Source organism: Frieseomelitta varia, unplaced genomic scaffold (genome assembly GCF_011392965.1).
Source record: "Frieseomelitta varia isolate USP_RPSP 00005682 unplaced genomic scaffold, Fvar_1.2 scaffold_682, whole genome shotgun sequence".
NCBI lineage: Eukaryota > Metazoa > Arthropoda > Insecta > Hymenoptera > Apidae > Frieseomelitta > Frieseomelitta varia.
In genome coordinates, this window is record NW_025110459.1 from 251,932 (window position 1) to 271,193 (window position 19,262).

The following is a 19,262-nucleotide window of genomic DNA, read 5'->3' on the forward strand; positions in this document are numbered from 1 at the left end:
GAGCTTGCAGGGCCGCCGCGAATCGATGTGCGATGTTACACTTCCCAGCTGTCTTTTTTGATTCTGCGGATGTGCCCGCCACTATTACCATCTGGCGGTGGTTCTTTTAACTACACCGTTCGCGGGTCGCCGCGAATATTCAAACGTTTAAACGAAATTTGACTTTCAAGTAATCCAATCTTACACACCTGCAAACACAAATGTAAAAATAATATCAAGGCAATTACGATGCAAAACAATGTATAATTTATTGTATATGTATATATATATATATATATATATGTGTATATATATGTAAGTATATATATAGGATACAGTGAAATCGTTACTTCCTAAAACAGATTATGCAACATAATATAATTTACATGTATATATAGATTTATTTTCCACAGCATTATATAAGAACATAAGTTAGTTTGTAATATTAAGTTTATTGATCGTAATATTAATTCTTAATTATTACGATGTGTAACTTCGCCATATTTCGATAATAATAACAATAATCGCAAGAATTAACTTACAAACATCTTGTTTACATTTTCACTTGTCTCAAGTGTGGTAAAAATGTATCTGCCCTTGTAATCGATATATTACAAGATATATACCTTTATATTTACATAAATATAAAGAGAGGTAAATTGAAATTGAAGTCACACATTTTTTTGCAACCTATGCATATACGTGTGAATAAGTTGATAATCATTATAAACAAAAAAATTAAGTAGCTGTATTTATGAGCTTGCAACAAATATAATTGATATTTTTTAATAAAAATAATAAATACAACTTGGATATTCTATTATTCTCTAATATATGCGATTTCTAAGGTGGATGATAAGAATAATATTAATAATAATAATGATAATAATAATAATAATAATAATAATAATAATAATAATAATAATAATAATAATAATAATAATAACAACAATGTAATAAAAGAACAGTTAAGTAGATATCTTAAAAAATGGGCAACACTAACAGTCTTAGCTTTTAACCCGATTAAATTGTAACTTAGCGTTAGAAAATATACTACGATTTTCAAGTAACGTTGGCTTTTTAAAAAATACAATACGTTGAAATTTATCGTTCCATTTCGGATATATGTTTATTATGTAAATACAAGAAACTGGATTTTTGTCATAAAAAGACATGCAGCGTGCACAAAATCGAAAGTAACCAGAATTTAAGGCCACAAAATTTTTGTAGTAATAATAACATTTATTATCTAATGGGACGTATCTGTTTACAATAAAATAAGCTGTACAAATAGGATGGAATGTTTCGTTAACTTTAAATGCTAAATATGTTTTTTTAGAATACTTATTAATTTTTTGAAATAGCTATTATTATACAAAGTAGGCATTTACAATTTTGTTCGAGGTACCTTCGAATGATCAATTTCATAGATATACTACTGTTTAATGAAAGAAACGATTATATCCATTTTTTCACATATTGTTAAAATGTATAAAGAAATTTCGCTGTTTAAACAATTTAATGTCTATTTTCTTTTATATTATTTAATGCTATATACAATGAGCTAAATATAGCAGATTTTCCATCAGTTCTTAGAAGAACACACAAGAAGAACGCTGTCGTATATGGAAAAATTTCAATTTATTATATGAATAAATTATGTAACAGATACGTCTATTTAAAAAGAACAAACTTATTTTCAATTACATTTATATTAAATTAAATAACCGTTTTTTTACGATTTCTGAATCGATCAAAAATAAAACAGATTACGTATTTTACAATATCTGTTATTCTTCTTGCTACATCTTCTAATAATATAATTGATTTTTAAAAATTTTCAGTTTGTACATTTTTGCAACTATGTATATGTTTTAAAGAAACAAAATTTTCTATTCTTTGTTACTCTAATAAAAGAGCCTTAAGAAAATGTCTATAATACGTGCATAATACATGAGTCTCCAAAGATTTAATTTCTCTATATAAAAACAAAATTAAATTTGCATTTAAAACAAATTATTCATCTTAAAAGAAAGTAATTTAATTTCGTGCAATATTTCGAAATTGTCATTTAAGGGGAACTTGTTTTAATAACTTGTTAATTAAAATTCACATCAATACTTCATCTTAAATTATAGCGTCATTGTATACAAAATAATTGAGATGTCTGCTTAACTTAAATGTAACCAAAATTCGACAGATTTGAAAATCGTAATAAATCTTATGTAATATAATTTTTAGAACTTTTTTTACGTCTTTTATATTTAAGTATAATTTGACTTTTTAAATATGTAAACTCATATTACCTAATTCTTTTAGTAACGAGCCATTTAATCAACAAATTCAGATAAGTAATTAATATATAGATTATTATCGCTTAAATTATTTACAATTAATATCAAATGAATGGTTTTTTTTTTATAGCAGCAAATATAATTTTCCCAAAGAACCCTTTTAGAGTGTAATAACTATCAAAATACGTAATTACATTTAGAAAGTGAACGCGTTAATAAATTGTAATTCAACAATTGCTGAAACAGCATTCGAAATTACTATCAATTTCTTTTCTTCTGTTCATTAAATATAGTTTATAATTTTTAAAGTGCATCATGCGTAAAATTTTTTTGAATTATTTATAGCAGATAAGTAATATCTAAACGTACTTTTCATTGATTTGTCTTAATGTTGTAACTAGCAGTCAAAAGACACCTAAGTCTTCAGAGTGCAGAAATATTATCCTGTTAAATAGTTAATCATATTAGATAGTATACATGGTTGTGTATCTATATGTATGTATATATGTACATTATATTACAGATATCATCATGAAAAGGGGTATTTCGTGCTAATCCACTCCAGCAAAACCTTGAGAACCTTCAATTGCTTTTATCAATTTCTCTCTCAGTTGTTGATAACTTTCATATGGAGGAAGGTCTATGCGATTAAAACTGAAATGAATACATTAATTATCAGATATAATTTTACTTTCTCTTTAGTATTCTTTTTCTTTAAATCCTTATTATATTCTTATTTTATAAATTATACATAAACTTAAAGTTACATACCAGGTATGAGCTCTTGGATAATTTTCTGGTGTGCCCCATTTTTCAATTGTAAATAATTGTGGACCATTGCTACCATATAGTTCTTTAAAACCATTCATAGGTACTCGCGATGTACCAGTTACGAACTGTAATAATCTGGATCTCATTTCATTGCTAAATGACAGTACTACTCGCCAAAACCACTGAACAACAATGTGATTAGCGTGATAGTCTCCTTTGTATAACGTGTTTTGTTTCCAATCTCTCACATCAATATGTTGAATACCACACATTAATAATTCTAATTCATGTTCATCAAATATTTTGACTAATGTTGGCGGTATAAGAGCGTTAAATCCTTCTAAAAATGCATTCATTTGTTCTTGAACCCTTGATACAAAACGCCACTGTATAACTAAAGCTATATATTCATCTTTATTTTCATCTGTTAATGGTATATTAGCACCATCTGGTTTAAGTTCTCTTTGAGACGTATGACCAAAACTTTCTTCATCAACACAAAACGTAAGCTCCAATTCACTAGGATCATTTTCTTTAATCCATAATAACGAATTGTAATATTCTGAATCAACGCTTTCCATATCTTTTAAATCAATAGATTTACTTAACATCATTTTATAAAATGGACGAATAAAGAACGCTGTAAAAAAATAAAAGCTCTTCTTATACCTATTTTACATAGAATGTTTTGTATCTTCTATATCACTGAAATAATTCTTACCATCCAACAATTTCCCATGGTACACAGCCATACCTGCTATACGACCAATAAATTTGAAATAATTTAAATGTTCTTCATTACATACCCCTGAAAAGGGGTTAATTTGCAAAGTATAATTATCCCTACAAACATTTAAATTATTATTTTTTATAGTTTATTTTATACAATATGAAAATGATTCATACATAAATATACATACGTAGCAGAATATTCAAATAATCCATAGTAAGGATTGAACATTTCTTTAGACAATAGGAAAAACCATTCTCGAGCAAGACCTCCATAATCTAAACCAACTTCTCCTTCAAATTCAACCCATAATTTTGTTTTTAATATTTCTACTCTGTTGACAGAACTAATTATGCGATACGAATCTTCTAAAATGTTATTTCGACCAACTTTTATTTCAAATTTATTAGGAACATTGCTCTAAAAAGAAAAAAAGATATAGATACAATAGAAAAAAAACGAATTCGAACAAATGTTGAATGTTGACATACTTACAGGCTTCCTTAATTGAGATTTAAGATATTCATATTTACGTTTATAATCTCGCGAATATGGTACAGCCTATGGAAAATCAACAAATTATATATCATGATTTTGTGATCAAATCAATTTTGGATACTAGAAAGTCTCATACCGGTCCAGCAATTTGAGGATTAGACATACGAGGGTCTTCCCATTGTGTTGTTCTTGTATCTGCGGAACAAAAGTAGAAAGATAAATATTATTTAATCAAAATAAAATTCTGATTTTTATAAAATTTAGGTAGATATTGACATACTATGATCAATGAAAAATATTCGGCCATCTGTATGAACTCTTTCTTCCCAACCTTCTGGAAGCGGACCAAGTTGATCTAAATCACTTCTTGGTGTAGTAGAAGGGGCAACGTGATTAGGTATTGAACTTGGTCGTCCTGTTCGAGGATCGATCCATGTCGTTGTCCTTGCAGTATGATCAATGAAAAATACTCTACCATTTGGAGCTATTTGCATACCCCAGCCAGGTGGTAATCCTTCATCGCTTGGTGCAGGAACCACTGGTTTAGGACTTTCAATCTAAATATCAAAACAAGCTTTGAAATAAATAATTTTGATACTACAGCTATACATAATAAAATACTATACTGACTTGTTCAGATGATCGCCTAGACCCAGCTGGACTATCCACACTATCATCACTCTGCAAATGTAATAATAATATATTATAAATATATACATAGTTATATCAATTTCAATCTATTATATTACATTTAATACAGTTTCAACATTTCATAATGTATTACAAATTTATTATCATTTCGTTAACAATAAAAATCAATCAAAATAACACAATATGTTAATTATAGCAATACAATTTTTATAAAACCCTCGTATTAATATAACATAACATATAACACAACATATCATATAAAAGGAAAATATATTAATTAAATTTTAAATAAAGCAGTAGTAAAAAAATAATTAGTTGTAGTAAGTGTACTTGTTATACCCAACTAATGGTGAAGTTTTGTAATAAAAGTTTTAGATTTAGAGCATAAAGTAATACTTTCTTTTTATCTTTACTTTTTTTTTATATAAACGAATACATGTAAATAAAAATAGTTTATACAATTGAAAATAATCATATCTATGAATGAGTACCTGGTCTTCATATTCACTAACGTAGCCACGTTGATCGACAGAATGTCCAGAGTCTGAAGAAGTATTCCCACTACCCCCTCCCCTATGATTCTCAATCTCATTATCTCTCGCATCCGAATCTTCACCTTCCTCGCGGAGAACTTCACCATCCTTACACACACATGCACAAAATTGCTACATACCACATGCTAAGTATTCTATTTGTTAGAAGGTTTTCGTACTGTCTGAACATTTATATTCATATTTTTATATAGAATCATTTACATATATTTAGTAACATGTTAAAATTATGGATCTATTAAAAAGTACATCTACAATTCAACAAAATATGTTTCTGTAAGTGTTAAGCAGTGTTATAAAGATGTTTAGTCATAAACATTTGTTAATTTACAACATTACATAACATATAAAGCAAAAAATATAGTCATTGTTTCTACTGTTTCTACTTCTATCTAAAGATATAAATATATTTTTATTATTCAAAAATATATTAAATATGTAAATTTCAAGTTTTGTGCGTGTGTGTGTTTTTTTACACGCAACTATTACATAAATTCTAAATCTCAAAATAAAGCTTAAAACACAATACTTAATTATAATACAAATTCTACGCTAATTGGTTAATAAATTCACTTCATCTTTCCTTTTTTAAATATGTACTATTTATACTACTTTATTACCTGATTAATTGAACTTCTATGTCTATTTTCTTCATCTGCGCTAATATGAAAACGGCGTTGAAATTCAGTTACTGCAGTATTGAAATTTCGTTCAACTGTCATATTTCCACTAGGTGATGTAGTGCTATAAATAAATCCCAATATTTCAATGTCATTTTTTTACATCTATTAAAATAAATAAGTAACTCTGTTGAAATAGAAATCTAATATTTATTACGTACGATTCTGCTGGATGTTCCCATTGTGTAAATCTTGCTATATGATTGACATAATACGTTCGCCCATTTGCATCTTGTCTTTCTTCCCACCCTGGTGGTAAATGTCTAATAAACATGACCTAAGAGAATATTCAATTAAAATATTAACTTCTACACACAAATAATTTTTACGTTCAAAGCAAAATATATATATATAATTGGCATACATCTGCAGCCTGTTCCTCAGGGCTATTATTTGTTGGTTGTACCATTTCCCAGCCTCCTGAGTCAGATGCAGTATCTCCATTATCATTGTCCACGATTGATGAGTCAGAAATATATGCATGATATACTTCCAAGGTGCCCTTCACTCTTGAACGCTGACTGGAATGATTACTAGCCATATCCTCATAAGTTAATCATTTTGCATTTGCAAATGAAAGATACGAAAGAAATGTATTAAAGAACTAAACATGGCAATTGGTGATATGTAGCCAATAAATATAACTAGATGGAAAACTGATCCAAATCATAAAACAGTGCATATAAAAATAATAAAAATGGAAATGAATAAAAGTGATATAATTTAATTATATTTATTGTATATATAGTAGTATGTTTACATTACATCTGTAATATAAAACCAAATAATTTTGATAGAAAGCTAAACAGATTAAATCTTCAAAACATACAAAAATACACAGCTTTAAGCATATATTATAAAAATATTTACCTACGTGGTCGAAGTAAATAACGTCTAACAGGAATTATACGACCTTCTTGTTCTTTAGGTAGATTAATCAATGTTAATTCTACCATACCAAGAAAATCATCCCGAGTCAATCGATTTTCATCAAAAACTTGTAGCACCAATTTATGCTCAACGGGTTTGACCTAATAATAAAGAATATATACCTCTATTAACATATTAAATTTAGCTTAAATTTAGCAATAAATTATAATATATCAAACTTACTCTAAATATAAATTCTTCTTCCCAGACAGGATTCAATGTCTTTTTCTTCGTTTTTGTAAGTGCAGAATCTATTATCTGGTCTCCATTTATAGTATTTAAATCAACACGCACATAAGGATCGCTTGCACCAAAGATGTCTTTCTTTGCTAATTGGTGACCAGCGATCACTTTTAGCCTCAGCTTGTGGGTAGCTTCATCTCTCTATACATAATATGAAATTAAATCAAAAGCATTAATTATGTTAAATCCTCAAAATTTATAAAATCAATATGATAATTACTAATCAAAGACCTAACTGATATTATTCAATGTAAACTACTTTTATCATTGAAATTAAAAAATGTAAAATAAATATTTTAAAAAAGATTAAATCTTATCTGTTCATACATATTTTATTCCTATTAAAAGATGTGACAATAATTTTTTTTCTTTTTCTATATTTTACATAATAAACAAATTATTTTATTAAAATATAAAGACATATAAAGTACAATGAAAATACATAAAAATTGTAAAATATGAATAGGAAATAGTCTTTTTCAGGTTGTACATAAATAGGTAATGAAATATAAAAATATTAATACTGATGTTTTATCAATTTGATGATTCTTAATAAAAAAAAATATAAAGATAATTCATGTTAAAGGTTATTAATCATATAAAAATTTTATTATTGATATAATAATATTATTAATTATAAAATCGACAATTTTGTGGAAGTAATACCCTTTCTGAAGTCTATCAATCAAAAATCCAACCTGTACTTGTCAAACTGTCAAAATAGTTACGTACGGATTCTCCGTCAGCTCCAGACGTTGGATTATATCCATAAACATGTTCCTCTGCCATTAACGTTATGTATAATCGATTTGTTATGTATAATCGTCGATTATTATTTCTTACAATTTAACTAGGTTCACAGTTTCTTATGTGCCATCAAGAAACCTATTTTGTCTTAACCCCAGTTGCTATTGCATGAACGAAACGGATATGACATACTCGCGCTTAAAGATGGCTAACTTCCTTTTAAATATTCAAACGTGACTAAAATTCATTTTAATCATTTTAAATAAGAAAGATTATTTATGAAAAGTATGCTATATATTTTACAGAACATATTTCCCTTAAACATTATAAATTTCGACGTTAGAAAGAACAAAACTTTCACAAATATGTAACTATGAGATAATTCTGGATACCGCTAAAACGAACTAATGCGCCTGCGAATATCTCTTGAAATTTTCCTAAACAGACATACATATTTCATCACTACACGTAGTAAGTTAAGCGACGTAATCGAAATTGTGAAACATTAATATTTCACTGAAACATTATTACTTTTTCAATGTTACCATTACGTTTAACAATTAATACGCATAAAAAGTGACTCAGGTGTTCTGGAGTACACTTTTTTTCCTTTCTTTTCTTCCCCCCCTTAACGGTTTCTTAACTATCAAAGTATTGTTTTAATATCAGAAAGAAGAATGAGATAAAACATGATAGTAAGTTATATTTTATATTTCAGTCTGGAATTTGATATCATGGAACAATGATAAGAATGAATAATCCCTAAATTATTATCTCTTAAGATGATGCATTATACCAATATCACCTATACAAAGAAATATGATTATTTACATACTATAGGCTCTGTCAATGAGAAGCGTCCTGGCCTTCTGTTAGCTTGCAATATTCGAGATGCAGAACGATGTTGAGAATTCCAAGTATAAGACCGAGTTCTTTGAGAAGATGATTCAACACCAGCATACATTGGGTAGGTCAAAGTATGTGGCATCTTATATTCTTAATTTCTTAATACTTTACTTTTACACATTAACACAAAGATTATTCACTATGAGTATACATGTATTTTACTTTGAACAAGTAACTTTATACAATTATATAAAATTAATATATGTGAAGTATAAATAATTGTTATAACTGATCTTGATATTAAAAAAAAAAACTAGATTTTACATGCATACCAAAGTTTTTCACAACTGTAACATTTCAAATAATACTTCATGTATGCTAAATATGCTTTTTAATACTGTACAGATAATTGTTTCTCTTTGTTATGTAACAAATTTATAAAATAGCATAGTAATAATAAAAATAAAATAAATATACAAACTTTGTAGCTAAAATGAATAATATTAACATTCAATACGTGTTAATAAACACTAATAATAAATCTTATCTAAGATTATTACAAAACAAAAATGTAAAGATATAAATTAACACTTTTTAATAAAACACAGTTCACTATTAACTGATTATTAACTCATTTATATTTAAGCTTTCAATATAAAGAACATAATGCGTGATCGTCCATAACGCAAAATCACTTATTTTTTATGTGAACGTTAAGTGTAAAAATCCTTTCAGATAAGGAACGTCTTAAATCATTGAAGTGATAACACGTATTTATTCAACTACGAAATTAACCAATACATTGAAAACTTCATAAATGTATGTATATACAGGTAATTAATGCATCCAAATATTATGGATTATGAATAAATATATACATAATTAAATAGTCATATATTTATTTTTATTTCTTTCTGAAAATTATAGCAGTATCAATATTTTATAGAGCAATAAAACATTTGCCTGATAACTGACTCTTCTTTTTATAGGTATGGTGGCGCTTTTAGTCACCGTGTAAAGCGGTTAACCTTCGTCTATCGTTAAATAGAAAAATGTTAAACAATTGTATCAAAGCTTTTAGTTGTAGTATGTGACTACCTGACACATTTAAATTATTGTATATTAAAAATGTACGTGCATTTGTAAATATGTACATACTATTCATGGTCAATTAAGGTAAAAATATTATCAAATATACTCATATATTATATATATATATATATATATATAATTATATATATATATATAATAACTGTATATTTATATATTTATATATGTTATATATATATTATGTTATATATATATATATAATAACTGTATATTTAAATTTATTTGTATATATATTACAGATTAATGGAATTTAGTTAGAGAATAAATGTTATATATTCATCATATTTGAATTTTAAAAGTAGTTAAAATGTTACGAAGACGAAATGTTAATATTAAAACTGTCAAAGAACTGGATGCATTTCCCAAAGTTCCTGAACCATATATAGACAAAACTGCAGTCGGAGGAACATGTAAGTTTTTTCTTACATTATTTCTTACTTTAGTCTTACCAAATATATCTTATTTTCATTTACAGTTTCCATATTTACAATCTGTACTATTGCATACTTAATAATAGCTGAAACAAGTTATTATCTTGACAGTAGACTACAATTTAAATTTGAAACAGACACAGATATTGATGCAAAATTAAAAATAAATATTGATATCACGGTTGCTATGACATGTGGCCGTATTAGTGCTGATGTTTTAGATTCTACAAATCAAAATATGATTGGACATGATTCATTAGAACAAGAAGACACATGGTGGGAATTAACACAAGAACAGAGATCTCACTTTGAAGCTTTAAAAGATATGAATTCTTATTTAAGAGAAGAATATCATGCGATTCATGAATTATTATGGAAATCTAATCAAGTTACTTTATATAGTGAAATGCCAAAACGGTAAATATATGAAGTATATTATTCTATCTATGATTAATACATATATGTATCAACACATTAGGACCCGTCAACCCAGTTACCCACCAAATGCCTGTCGCATCCATGGTAGTTTAAATGTTAATAAGGTTGCTGGAAATTTTCATGTAACAGCTGGAAAATCATTATCATTTCCTATGGGACATATACATATTTTAACTTTTATGACTGACAAAGACTATAATTTTACCCATAGAATTAATAAATTTTCATTTGGTGGACCTAGTCCAGGTATTATTCATCCATTAGAAGGAGATGAAAAAATTGCAGATAACAGTGAGTTTATATGAAATAAATATAAGTATTATAATATTTACAATTTATTTTTAAAAATATATATATTTTAGATATGATTTTGTATCAGTATTTTGTGGAAGTGGTTCCCACAGACATACAGACTCTACTGAGTACTTCCAGAACCTATCAGTATAGTGTAAAAGACCATCAAAGACCAATTGATCATCAAAAAGGATCTCATGGAAGACCAGGAATTTTTTTTAAATACGACATGAGTGCACTTAAAATAAAAGTTACTCAACAACGTGATACAGTGTGTCAATTTTTAGTGAAATTATGTGCCACAATTGGAGGTATTTTTGTTACAAGCGGTAAATATAAATTTTCTTAAATTATTTATATATTGTTAAAGATATTTTTTACAAAGAAAATTTTATAGGATTGGTGAAAAATATTGTACAAAGTTTTTGGTACATTATGTGTTGCAAATTTTTAGCAACTAAGGAAAATAAAAATGACCAAAAGTATTCCATTTTATCTACTACCTCAAACTATCAAATGCCTGGCACGATAAATCTTTTGAATATTTCAGTACCAGAAAACGTGGATATAATGTTTAAACCTCAATAAAGATAATATTTTCATTTGATATTCAAATAATTTTTAAATATACAAAAATTGCGAATAATAATTATGTCTTTAATTGTTCTGTATGTACCAATAAAATTAATATCAATTTTGTATTTATCAGTTGTATATGTTCTCTTTTTTGTCAACTTTTTATTCATAGAATTTATATTCATCATTCATAGAAACGATATTATATTGTAACATTAATTTGCAAGTGATATATTCATTTCTTTAGAATGCATTTTTATCTTTACTACTAGCAAATTTGGTTAAGGGTAACTAGTGGGAGAAACGTTTCCCCTTCTCTTAACTTCCACCAATAGAATCACTTACTTGGACAGAGTATGCATGAAAGTAATAGATAGTAAGTAATCGACTGAACTACAGCAAAAGTTTGATCGAAAAATGATATTTTATTTACATTTGTTAAATCGATGCTTCAATAATTTGCATTTTACGTAATAAAAGTACCAGTTGATTGAAAATCTTCGCATGCGCTCGTCAGAACTATTTGAAAGAACAAAGTTTATTTCAGTGTGAAACGAAATTGAATAAACAAATCGTTTAAGAATGGCAGATATTAAACAGGATCATAAAGGCGAGGATACTGATAATTATGGAATAGGTAATAATGCAGAACCAAAAAATATGCAAGAATTGACAGAATATGTGAGTAAGATATAATTAATTACTGTGACATTCTTCGTTGATGTTTCAATAATGTGATTGCCTATTCTTGTTTATGTTTTTTTTACATATTTTAGGTGCAAACGTTATTACAAAATATGCAAGGGAAATTTCAAACCATGTCGGATCAAATACTGGGAAAAAATATCCTTTTTTTACAAATAGTTCGAAATGAGCTTCCTTAAATAACCTAAAAAAAATTAAATGTGCTTCTGACGAAAGTACAAATTATTATGTGTGAAAAAGTAAGCTTATTTAAGGAAATTATGTATTTACTTAATGTTTCCATGAATAAGTGATAAATATTCTTAATACAAAATACTAGATGAAATGGGAAATAGAATAGACGATCTAGAAAAAAATATCACAGATTTAATGACACAAGCAGGTGTAGAAGGAGGGGACAAATGATTATATTTGTTGTAATATTAATTTTGATATAGAAACAAAAAGATCTTTTACAATATGAATCATTATATAAAAACAATATTTGTACATTATTGCATTGTACAATTTGCAATATGCATTTTGATCATTAAAATAAACTGATTTTTTTTGCACTAAGATAACAATATAACACATGCTTTATTTCCTTTTTAAGCAAAAATATAGGATACATTTCAGTGCTAGATAAATACTATTTATATTAAATCAATCATGCTTGATCATTATAGGCATTGTTAAAAACTTTTGATATGTAGGAATCGGTGGTATTGCTTTAACTATAAATCGTATTGAATCCTTATGTCCAGAATTACTTTGCAGTTCAATCTAGAATTGTACAAAATATTGTTGAAACAATAGATTATTTACAATTACATAGATTTATGCCTGGTTCTCACAGGTTTTTCTTTAGTAGATTCAGATTCAGTTTCTTCCGAACTCTCTCTAAATTCCTCAATCTGTACAGATTCTGAAGAGTTCGTTTTTAAACTTGACTTTGCAGAATCCTACAAAAATATTTATTGTGATCATAATGTAATCACACATATGTATTTAGTTATGGCATATTACTGACTGGTATATAATAATTAATTTATACTAACAATAGATGTAGATTCAATTGTATGGTTAGCTAATTTCTGTGAATTTGCGGGTGAAGGCATAAAACGATTCGCCAAATTGGTAAGAGAATAAGATTGCCGAAACAAAGTTCGTCCAACAGTGGACAATCTTGCAATAGAATCGGGTACATGCATTATTTCACGAAATTCCTGAAATTGATCACTACATTAATTAATTTAAAAAGTAAAGGATTATTATATTATTTATCTTGATTTGTACAAATTATATACAATTAACATAACTAGTCAAATAAAAAAATTTTACCCCATTCATATTTCCTCTTATTATTTGAAAGTCCTATGAGAAAATATCAAAATAATACTAATTTAAAATAGTTCTTAGACTTTATAAGATATTAATTGACAGATCTAACACAAGATATGAACGAAATTTAATACTTTTTTATATTAACACATACTGAATACTATTTAAGTAAAGCCTACCTCTAAATCTTTAACTTCATTGATTTCTGCAATATCTTGGTAACCTTTTGTTAGTAATTCTAGAGCTTTGGCGTGAAAACTTAATTCAATGATAATAAAATCTAGAAGTACAGTTTTCAGATCATGTAATTTCCGCTTTTCGAATGCATCGATTTGCTCTTCTAAACCTTTAACAACTCTTGAAACTTCAACAGAAGCTTTCATTAGTTCCGATTCGGCTTGAGACTATATGATTTTTAAGAATTTAAAATAGTTATACCTTTTCAACATTATGTAAATGTAATTAATTAAAATTAATAAAATTTAATAGAAGGATACAATCATCTGTCTATTTCTAGGATTTCGTTCTCGAAGTCTGTCTAGATGCCTTTTTCTTGTTAACTCCTTATCGCGTGCTGTAAATGTATTTTTTACGTCATCACGAGCATGTTTGCAAATTGTCGCGTATTGAGAAAGTGGGGAAATTATTTTGGCATCAAATCTTTGCACTTTGGCGTCTCTAGAAACAACGAATGAAAATTATAAACAGTAGAATTTGTTTATTTATATTCTTTTCATTTAAGAAATAAATACGTACCTATAATCACCTATTACTGACAAAGTCGCAGAAAAATTTGTCAGTCCATTAGATAATGATTGATTTATTGTTTCCGATTGTGCGTAAATTTGAATAATTTTTGCTATTTCATCTCCTTTATCGCGCAATCTAAAAGTGCATTCATTTACGTACAAAAACATCAGATCATAAAAGAGAAATAAACGATATATACAAGTTTAATAACAACGTTTCTTATATATACAAACCTTGCGGCTTTTCTTGTATATGCAGCAAATGTCGTGCATAATTCTGCAAAATGTTTCTCTACGTTAGATATTCGGTCTTGTACAAACTTTGCTTCCTGTTCCCTGGTACATAAATTTCATAATATTACAAGTATAAATCTCAAATACAAATTGAAACTTATTGTGAAAATGTAAAAAAATTAAAAATATATACCAAATGCTGCTTTGAGACCTTGAACGTAACATTTTATCGTATACAATTTCTCAACTTTTTTTTATTTAAATCGATCGATCTTCATATGGCAACTCGCTTCCATAGGTACGTCCATATGGGCACCCCACTGATAGTTTACGACTGGCAGGTGGTGCATTGTGTCCGCAGCTAAAGTCGATTTATATAAATATCCTTTATACGTATTCTTTAAGCTTTTGCTTTAGCTTTTGCTCACCTTTAAGCATGCACCGTGTAGATCATCCCTAGGATAAGTGCCGGAACTAATTTATATTGTTATCCTTACCGCAATGTCCTTATCGTCTAGCGCGCGAATATATATCTGTCCTTGTCATACACTGTCACTCTCCTTGTCTACAGCGCGAATATGTCTGTCCTTGTTCCACGCTATCGCCCTCCTTATTTACCGCGCATGTATGGCTGTCCTTGTCGCACGCTATCGCTCTCCTTGTCTACCGCACATATATATCTGTCCTTGTCGCACGCTGTTACTCTCCCCTGTCTAGTGACGCCAGACAAGGAGAGCAATAGAGTACGACAAGGACATCCTTCAATCTATTGAAAAAAAATTAAACTTTTTATACACACGTTTTTCTAGGACAAAACACACATAGAAAAAAAGCGGAGAGCCTAATTTTAAGGAGACATATGAAAAAGTTCGCAAATTATTCCTCTTAATTTAGTTTTTAGTTTTTCCTCGTAATTAGTGCAACCTGTCACAAAAGAACATGGTGGCGCCATCTAGCGACAGCTCAGTGGTACTAATTATTTATAAAAATACTTATTTCTGCATTTTACGGGTCAAATGGGGTATGAAAAGAAAGCTAAGGTTCTAATTAGGGTAATACAATCACAAACATTCACAAATCATTTTGCTAAATTAGGTTTTTTCGCAAATGAAAATTTCTCTGTTTTACGGGGAAAGAAACACTAGCGCCGCGATGTGGCAGACTAGTGGAACTAAACGCTCTATAACAATATAAGGGGAATAAATAATTTTAATTTTTCACGTTACTAATTTGCACTCCACGAGCACATATTTGAAAGATAATGCTATCAGTTACGTCCACAAATAAATCTGAATCCAATATTCACTTAGAGACCCTAAGCTTGCGTTTTATGTTTTGTTTAAGTATAGTTTACGTATATAAAGAACGTTTCAATTTCGTTCATATTAGCAGTAGTGCCAGTAGTGAGTGCATAATTTCGCGCAAACTATAGTGAATATTAGATTCAGATTTATTTACGAACGTAATTGATATTGGTTAGGGGTCGCCGGCATCAGCCCTATTAATGAATTTGGTGGTGACTCTGAGATAAAATATACTCCACTTTCTATATCCTTTATAATCTTACATATATAAAATCATTCGCCACAGTAATTTCACTTTTAGTACCAACTACTGACGAATTGCAAATTGTATATTTTCAGTTATATATACCTGTATCTATGTACAAAAATGAAGTCCCATGCAAGAGCAAAGGAAGCAGTTCCTTCTCTCAGTAACCGATCCATTAGGTTTTGTTTGTTCTGCGTGACATTCTCTACCAATAGGTATTCTTAAATTTAAGAATGGATTGGAAAGAGATCCACATTCTTTTCAGGAAACTTCTCATCTCTGCACGACATGTGTTGATACAAGTATAAGTCATTATTTCGAATCTTGAGATTATTGAGTTATTACAGTTGAATTCGGTAAATATATTTAATTTTATACAAAATATTTATAGAATACAATGATTGTAATTATAGAAGATGAGAAACTAATTTTTTTTATAGAAAGAATCATTTATGGTGATTCACTTGATTGCTATTTTATGTCTAAACGACTTCAAATATATTTCATTGCGTTTGTGGTATTAATTCTACATTTAAGTGAAATTTATTTTCATGATATCAGGAAGAAGAAAGCAAAAAGATTGTCAAAAAGTATCTTTTTTTCATACATTTTTATTTTATTAATTTATATTATTATTTCTTATGAAATATTCTTTATTACTGCAAATGAATGAGCTGCACCACTTCCAATAAGAATTCCCGTGTAAGCGTATGGAAGATGCAGTTGTTCCGGAAATTTTACGTCTTTTGTATGACCATTTCCGCAATTTCCGTGTTCGTTCCAACCCCAACATAAAATTTTTCCATCTTCTAAAACATTAGATATGAAAATTGTTTTCTTTTCGAACTATTTCATTTTTTTTTTTTTTTTTGCTGTTAATTTTTATGTGTGTACCAGTTAGAGCAACATTGTGTTCCGAACCAGCAGAAACTTGTTGTATTCTAGGAAGATTTTCGATTCGCGTAGCTTTCCAAGTGAACTCGTTGAGTTTTGTAATGCCTAATTGTCCATATGTATTTCGGCCCCAACCAAAAATATGACTATCTAGTAATAAACTAATCAGATTTTGAAAAGGTATTAAATGAATAAAAAATTAGCAAATAATATTACCATTTAACACAATCACGTGTGACCAACCACTGTGCACGTTAATTGGCAATTTAATTTGAAAATCCGATAATTTTAATGGGACGAATGTTTTTCGACATATGTCTGTATTTAATCCTAATTGTCCGTGTTTATTATCACCAAATGCATAAAGATTTCCATCTTTCGCTACCGCGATGGTATGGTACTGACCACAACTGACACTCTCGATGTTCCGTAATGTTGGAACTGTTTAAAATCATTGCACAATAATCTTTATTTACATTTGTTAAAATGGGCTCTTATCTATTTAATTTTTTATTTTAAAACGTGTTTACCTTCTTTAAAAGTATATGCAGCATTTATAGAGCCCTTATTATTCAAGCAATCTATACCTAACTGCCCCTTAGTACCTGCTCCTGCTACTAAAATTGCATGATCTTCCGTTATTGCAACAGTATGTCTCAAGCCCATTGAAATTCCTCTGATTTTTCGATCAGATACTAGTTCAAAGGATTCATGTATCCATTGAAGATTATTCGGGTCTATTCCCAATTGTCCGAAATAATTCGAGCCCCAGAGAAGTAAAGTACCTTCTGTCGTCAATGCAGCTGAACAATCCCATCCGCACACTATATCCACGATAACTTTATTCCTTAGTTTTTCACTTAATTCTTGGAAAAAGGGAATATTTTCTTTTACGGGAAAACCCACTTGACCTTTGTTGTTCCAGCCGCAAGAATAAACGCGACCGTGATCATCCAAAATTAACGTATGACCAGCGCCGCCGACTATTTTCTTTATTTTTTGCGGTTCTAACGAACACTTTGATAAATCAACCTCACGTGGTAAAACACATTCCTCCGACTCGGTTCCTTGCCCAAGTTGACCATGAGAATTAGCACCCTATAATAAGAATCAGTTTCGATTCAATTCCTTATCCCTATTTAAAATATTCCCGCGCAAAAAAGAGCCCGCCCAATTGTTTCATTGCCAGCAAATAATATTTTCCAATGACACGAGTGTATGAGTAAATACGATTTCAAAAATATTGGACTAGATTGATGTTAATATTCATAGAAAACTATACTTTTCATGAATATAGAAAAATCATAGTCTCTTCTAAAACAGAGTTTTACGTATATCCAAAATGAAACAATTACGACAAGTATAGCGAAGATAACATTACTTTACCCACGAGAGTAAGGAATAGGACATTGTATCTTTGTTTGCAAATTGTTTCCAATCAAATACTTGCACTTATTAATATAGGGACGCAACAAAAATAATAAACTAAGAAATAGATAATTGTACACTCAGACATAGATAAAATATGAAATAGACAGGAAATTCAATGCTTTCTGTATACTAAGATCTAAGACTGACATCCTTACTATTTTTGCGTCATACATCACGTTATTGACTTAATGCATTACTTTTTCTATGAAATTATAATAAACTTTACGTTTTTTTACAAATATTTCAAATTTGATGCTTTCAATCAATTTTCCAATCCAAGTTTTTAATTTGCAAGGAATTAAATATTAGAGCGATCGTTTCGATGTACATATAGAATAGAATTTAGAAATCTTTAGACTCATATTTTAGAAGCTAAATAAAACACAGAAAGAGAGTTGAATAACTAATTCCATAGGCACAATTCTAAAATTTCAGAACGTTATTAATTAAATAATTAGTCAATGTAATCAGGAGAAGTACCTCCATTTTTTATATGGTAGCGCCATCTGCTGCGAAAATGCAAATTTATTTTTTGATACGAGTTAGTATCAGTATTAATTCTGTATTAATTGCATTAATTAATTACGTTGAAAATTAAAATACAGA

At 28.4% G+C, this 19,262-nt stretch overlaps 5 protein-coding genes across 19 annotated transcripts; 2 read left to right on the forward strand and 3 right to left on the reverse strand.

Annotated features, from left to right (window-relative positions):
- Window positions 1-357: 357 nt before the first annotated feature.
- LOC122535214 (E3 ubiquitin-protein ligase Nedd-4) lies at window positions 358-9,387 on the reverse strand. Of its 8 annotated transcripts, none has more exons than XM_043666555.1 (16): window positions 8,910-9,385; window positions 7,268-7,468; window positions 7,025-7,185; window positions 6,519-6,687; window positions 6,316-6,431; window positions 6,095-6,218; window positions 5,415-5,564; window positions 4,903-4,959; window positions 4,553-4,829; window positions 4,409-4,467; window positions 4,270-4,335; window positions 3,965-4,194; window positions 3,766-3,887; window positions 3,045-3,684; window positions 2,795-2,927; window positions 358-2,717 (listed from the first exon to the last, which is right to left on the reverse strand). In XM_043666555.1, the coding sequence occupies exons 1-15, from the start codon at window positions 9,060-9,062 to the stop codon at window positions 2,825-2,827; spliced, it is 2,628 nt and encodes an 875-aa protein (XP_043522490.1). In that variant the 5' UTR covers window positions 9,063-9,385; the 3' UTR covers window positions 358-2,717; window positions 2,795-2,824. The 8 variants fall into 8 exon arrangements, with proteins under 8 accessions (XP_043522490.1, XP_043522489.1, XP_043522492.1 ...); XM_043666554.1 differs by having other exon boundaries at window positions 2,785-2,927; window positions 8,910-9,384; XM_043666557.1 differs by having other exon boundaries at window positions 358-2,927; window positions 6,519-6,675; window positions 8,910-9,387.
- LOC122535216 (endoplasmic reticulum-Golgi intermediate compartment protein 2) lies at window positions 8,916-11,901 on the forward strand. Of its 5 annotated transcripts, none has more exons than XM_043666564.1 (8): window positions 8,920-9,041; window positions 9,567-9,753; window positions 9,910-10,096; window positions 10,270-10,440; window positions 10,506-10,878; window positions 10,940-11,190; window positions 11,262-11,522; window positions 11,591-11,901. In XM_043666564.1, the coding sequence occupies exons 4-8, from the start codon at window positions 10,338-10,340 to the stop codon at window positions 11,779-11,781; spliced, it is 1,179 nt and encodes a 392-aa protein (XP_043522499.1). In that variant the 5' UTR covers window positions 8,920-9,041; window positions 9,567-9,753; window positions 9,910-10,096; window positions 10,270-10,337; the 3' UTR covers window positions 11,782-11,901. The 5 variants fall into 5 exon arrangements, with proteins under 5 accessions (XP_043522504.1, XP_043522499.1, XP_043522503.1 ...); XM_043666568.1 differs by having other exon boundaries at window positions 9,567-9,739; XM_043666565.1 differs by having other exon boundaries at window positions 8,937-9,041; window positions 9,656-9,753.
- A 215-nt stretch (window positions 11,902-12,116) lies between these two features.
- Window positions 12,117-13,032, forward strand: LOC122535220 (heat shock factor-binding protein 1). The gene is made up of 3 exons (XM_043666576.1): window positions 12,117-12,450; window positions 12,546-12,612; window positions 12,791-13,032. Exons 1-3 carry the CDS (start codon window positions 12,352-12,354, stop codon window positions 12,877-12,879), a joined length of 255 nt encoding a protein of 84 aa, XP_043522511.1. The 5' UTR covers window positions 12,117-12,351; the 3' UTR covers window positions 12,880-13,032.
- Window positions 13,033-13,073: 41 nt separating this feature from the next.
- On the reverse strand, window positions 13,074-15,707 carry LOC122535219 (protein FAM92A). Of its 2 annotated transcripts, XM_043666574.1 has the most exons (10): window positions 15,209-15,707; window positions 14,974-15,141; window positions 14,781-14,882; window positions 14,554-14,682; window positions 14,295-14,475; window positions 13,977-14,201; window positions 13,798-13,830; window positions 13,515-13,682; window positions 13,311-13,418; window positions 13,074-13,239 (listed from the first exon to the last, which is right to left on the reverse strand). In XM_043666574.1, the coding sequence occupies exons 2-10, from the start codon at window positions 15,003-15,005 to the stop codon at window positions 13,120-13,122; spliced, it is 1,098 nt and encodes a 365-aa protein (XP_043522509.1). In that variant the 5' UTR covers window positions 15,006-15,141; window positions 15,209-15,707; the 3' UTR covers window positions 13,074-13,119. The 2 variants fall into 2 exon arrangements, with proteins under 2 accessions (XP_043522509.1, XP_043522508.1); XM_043666573.1 differs by lacking the exon at window positions 13,798-13,830 and having other exon boundaries at window positions 13,074-13,418; window positions 15,209-15,699.
- LOC122535217 (secretion-regulating guanine nucleotide exchange factor-like) lies at window positions 15,179-18,756 on the reverse strand. Of its 3 annotated transcripts, XM_043666571.1 has the most exons (6): window positions 18,612-18,755; window positions 17,756-18,323; window positions 17,442-17,666; window positions 17,226-17,375; window positions 16,992-17,140; window positions 15,179-15,208 (listed from the first exon to the last, which is right to left on the reverse strand). In XM_043666571.1, the coding sequence occupies exons 1-6, from the start codon at window positions 18,633-18,635 to the stop codon at window positions 15,194-15,196; spliced, it is 1,131 nt and encodes a 376-aa protein (XP_043522506.1). In that variant the 5' UTR covers window positions 18,636-18,755; the 3' UTR covers window positions 15,179-15,193. The 3 variants fall into 3 exon arrangements, with proteins under 3 accessions (XP_043522506.1, XP_043522507.1, XP_043522505.1); XM_043666572.1 differs by lacking the exon at window positions 15,179-15,208 and having other exon boundaries at window positions 16,929-17,140; window positions 17,226-17,330; window positions 18,612-18,756; XM_043666570.1 differs by lacking the exon at window positions 15,179-15,208 and having other exon boundaries at window positions 16,932-17,140.
- Window positions 18,757-19,262: the final 506 nt, after the last annotated feature.

What these genes read in the sequence shown, in the direction of transcription:
- LOC122535214 (XM_043666555.1), bottom strand. Translation starts at nt 9,062, where the DNA reads ATGCCACATACTTTGACCTACCCAATGTATGCTGGTGTTGAATCATCT. An exon ending in TCTCATTGACAGAGCCTATA is followed by an intron (nt 7,469 to 8,909) that starts GTATGTAAATAA and finishes TATTATGTATAG; the next exon opens with AGAGATGAAGCTACCCACAA. An exon ending in TATTTACTTCGACCACGTAG is followed by an intron (nt 6,688 to 7,024) that starts GTAAATATTTTT and finishes GGATATGGCTAG; the next exon opens with TAATCATTCCAGTCAGCGTT.
- LOC122535216 (XM_043666569.1), top strand. Translation starts at nt 10,338, where the DNA reads ATGTTACGAAGACGAAATGTTAATATTAAAACTGTCAAAGAACTGGAT. An exon ending in AACTGCAGTCGGAGGAACAT is followed by an intron (nt 10,441 to 10,505) that starts GTAAGTTTTTTC and finishes TTTCATTTACAG; the next exon opens with TTTCCATATTTACAATCTGT. An exon ending in AGGTATTTTTGTTACAAGCG is followed by an intron (nt 11,523 to 11,590) that starts GTAAATATAAAT and finishes AAAATTTTATAG; the next exon opens with GATTGGTGAAAAATATTGTA.
- LOC122535220 (XM_043666576.1), top strand. Translation starts at nt 12,352, where the DNA reads ATGGCAGATATTAAACAGGATCATAAAGGCGAGGATACTGATAATTAT. An exon ending in TGCAAGAATTGACAGAATAT is followed by an intron (nt 12,451 to 12,545) that starts GTGAGTAAGATA and finishes TACATATTTTAG; the next exon opens with GTGCAAACGTTATTACAAAA. An exon ending in GGATCAAATACTGGGAAAAA is followed by an intron (nt 12,613 to 12,790) that starts ATATCCTTTTTT and finishes AATACAAAATAC; the next exon opens with TAGATGAAATGGGAAATAGA.
- LOC122535219 (XM_043666574.1), bottom strand. Translation starts at nt 15,005, where the DNA reads ATGTTACGTTCAAGGTCTCAAAGCAGCATTTG. An exon ending in TCAGTAATAGGTGATTATAG is followed by an intron (nt 14,476 to 14,553) that starts GTACGTATTTAT and finishes CGTTGTTTCTAG; the next exon opens with AGACGCCAAAGTGCAAAGAT. An exon ending in CAATTGAATCTACATCTATT is followed by an intron (nt 13,419 to 13,514) that starts GTTAGTATAAAT and finishes ATATTTTTGTAG; the next exon opens with GATTCTGCAAAGTCAAGTTT.
- LOC122535217 (XM_043666570.1), bottom strand. Translation starts at nt 18,635, where the DNA reads ATGTCCTATTCCTTACTCTCGTGG. An exon ending in TGCATATACTTTTAAAGAAG is followed by an intron (nt 17,667 to 17,755) that starts GTAAACACGTTT and finishes GATTTTAAACAG; the next exon opens with TTCCAACATTACGGAACATC. An exon ending in ACACGTGATTGTGTTAAATG is followed by an intron (nt 17,376 to 17,441) that starts GTAATATTATTT and finishes GTTTATTACTAG; the next exon opens with ATAGTCATATTTTTGGTTGG.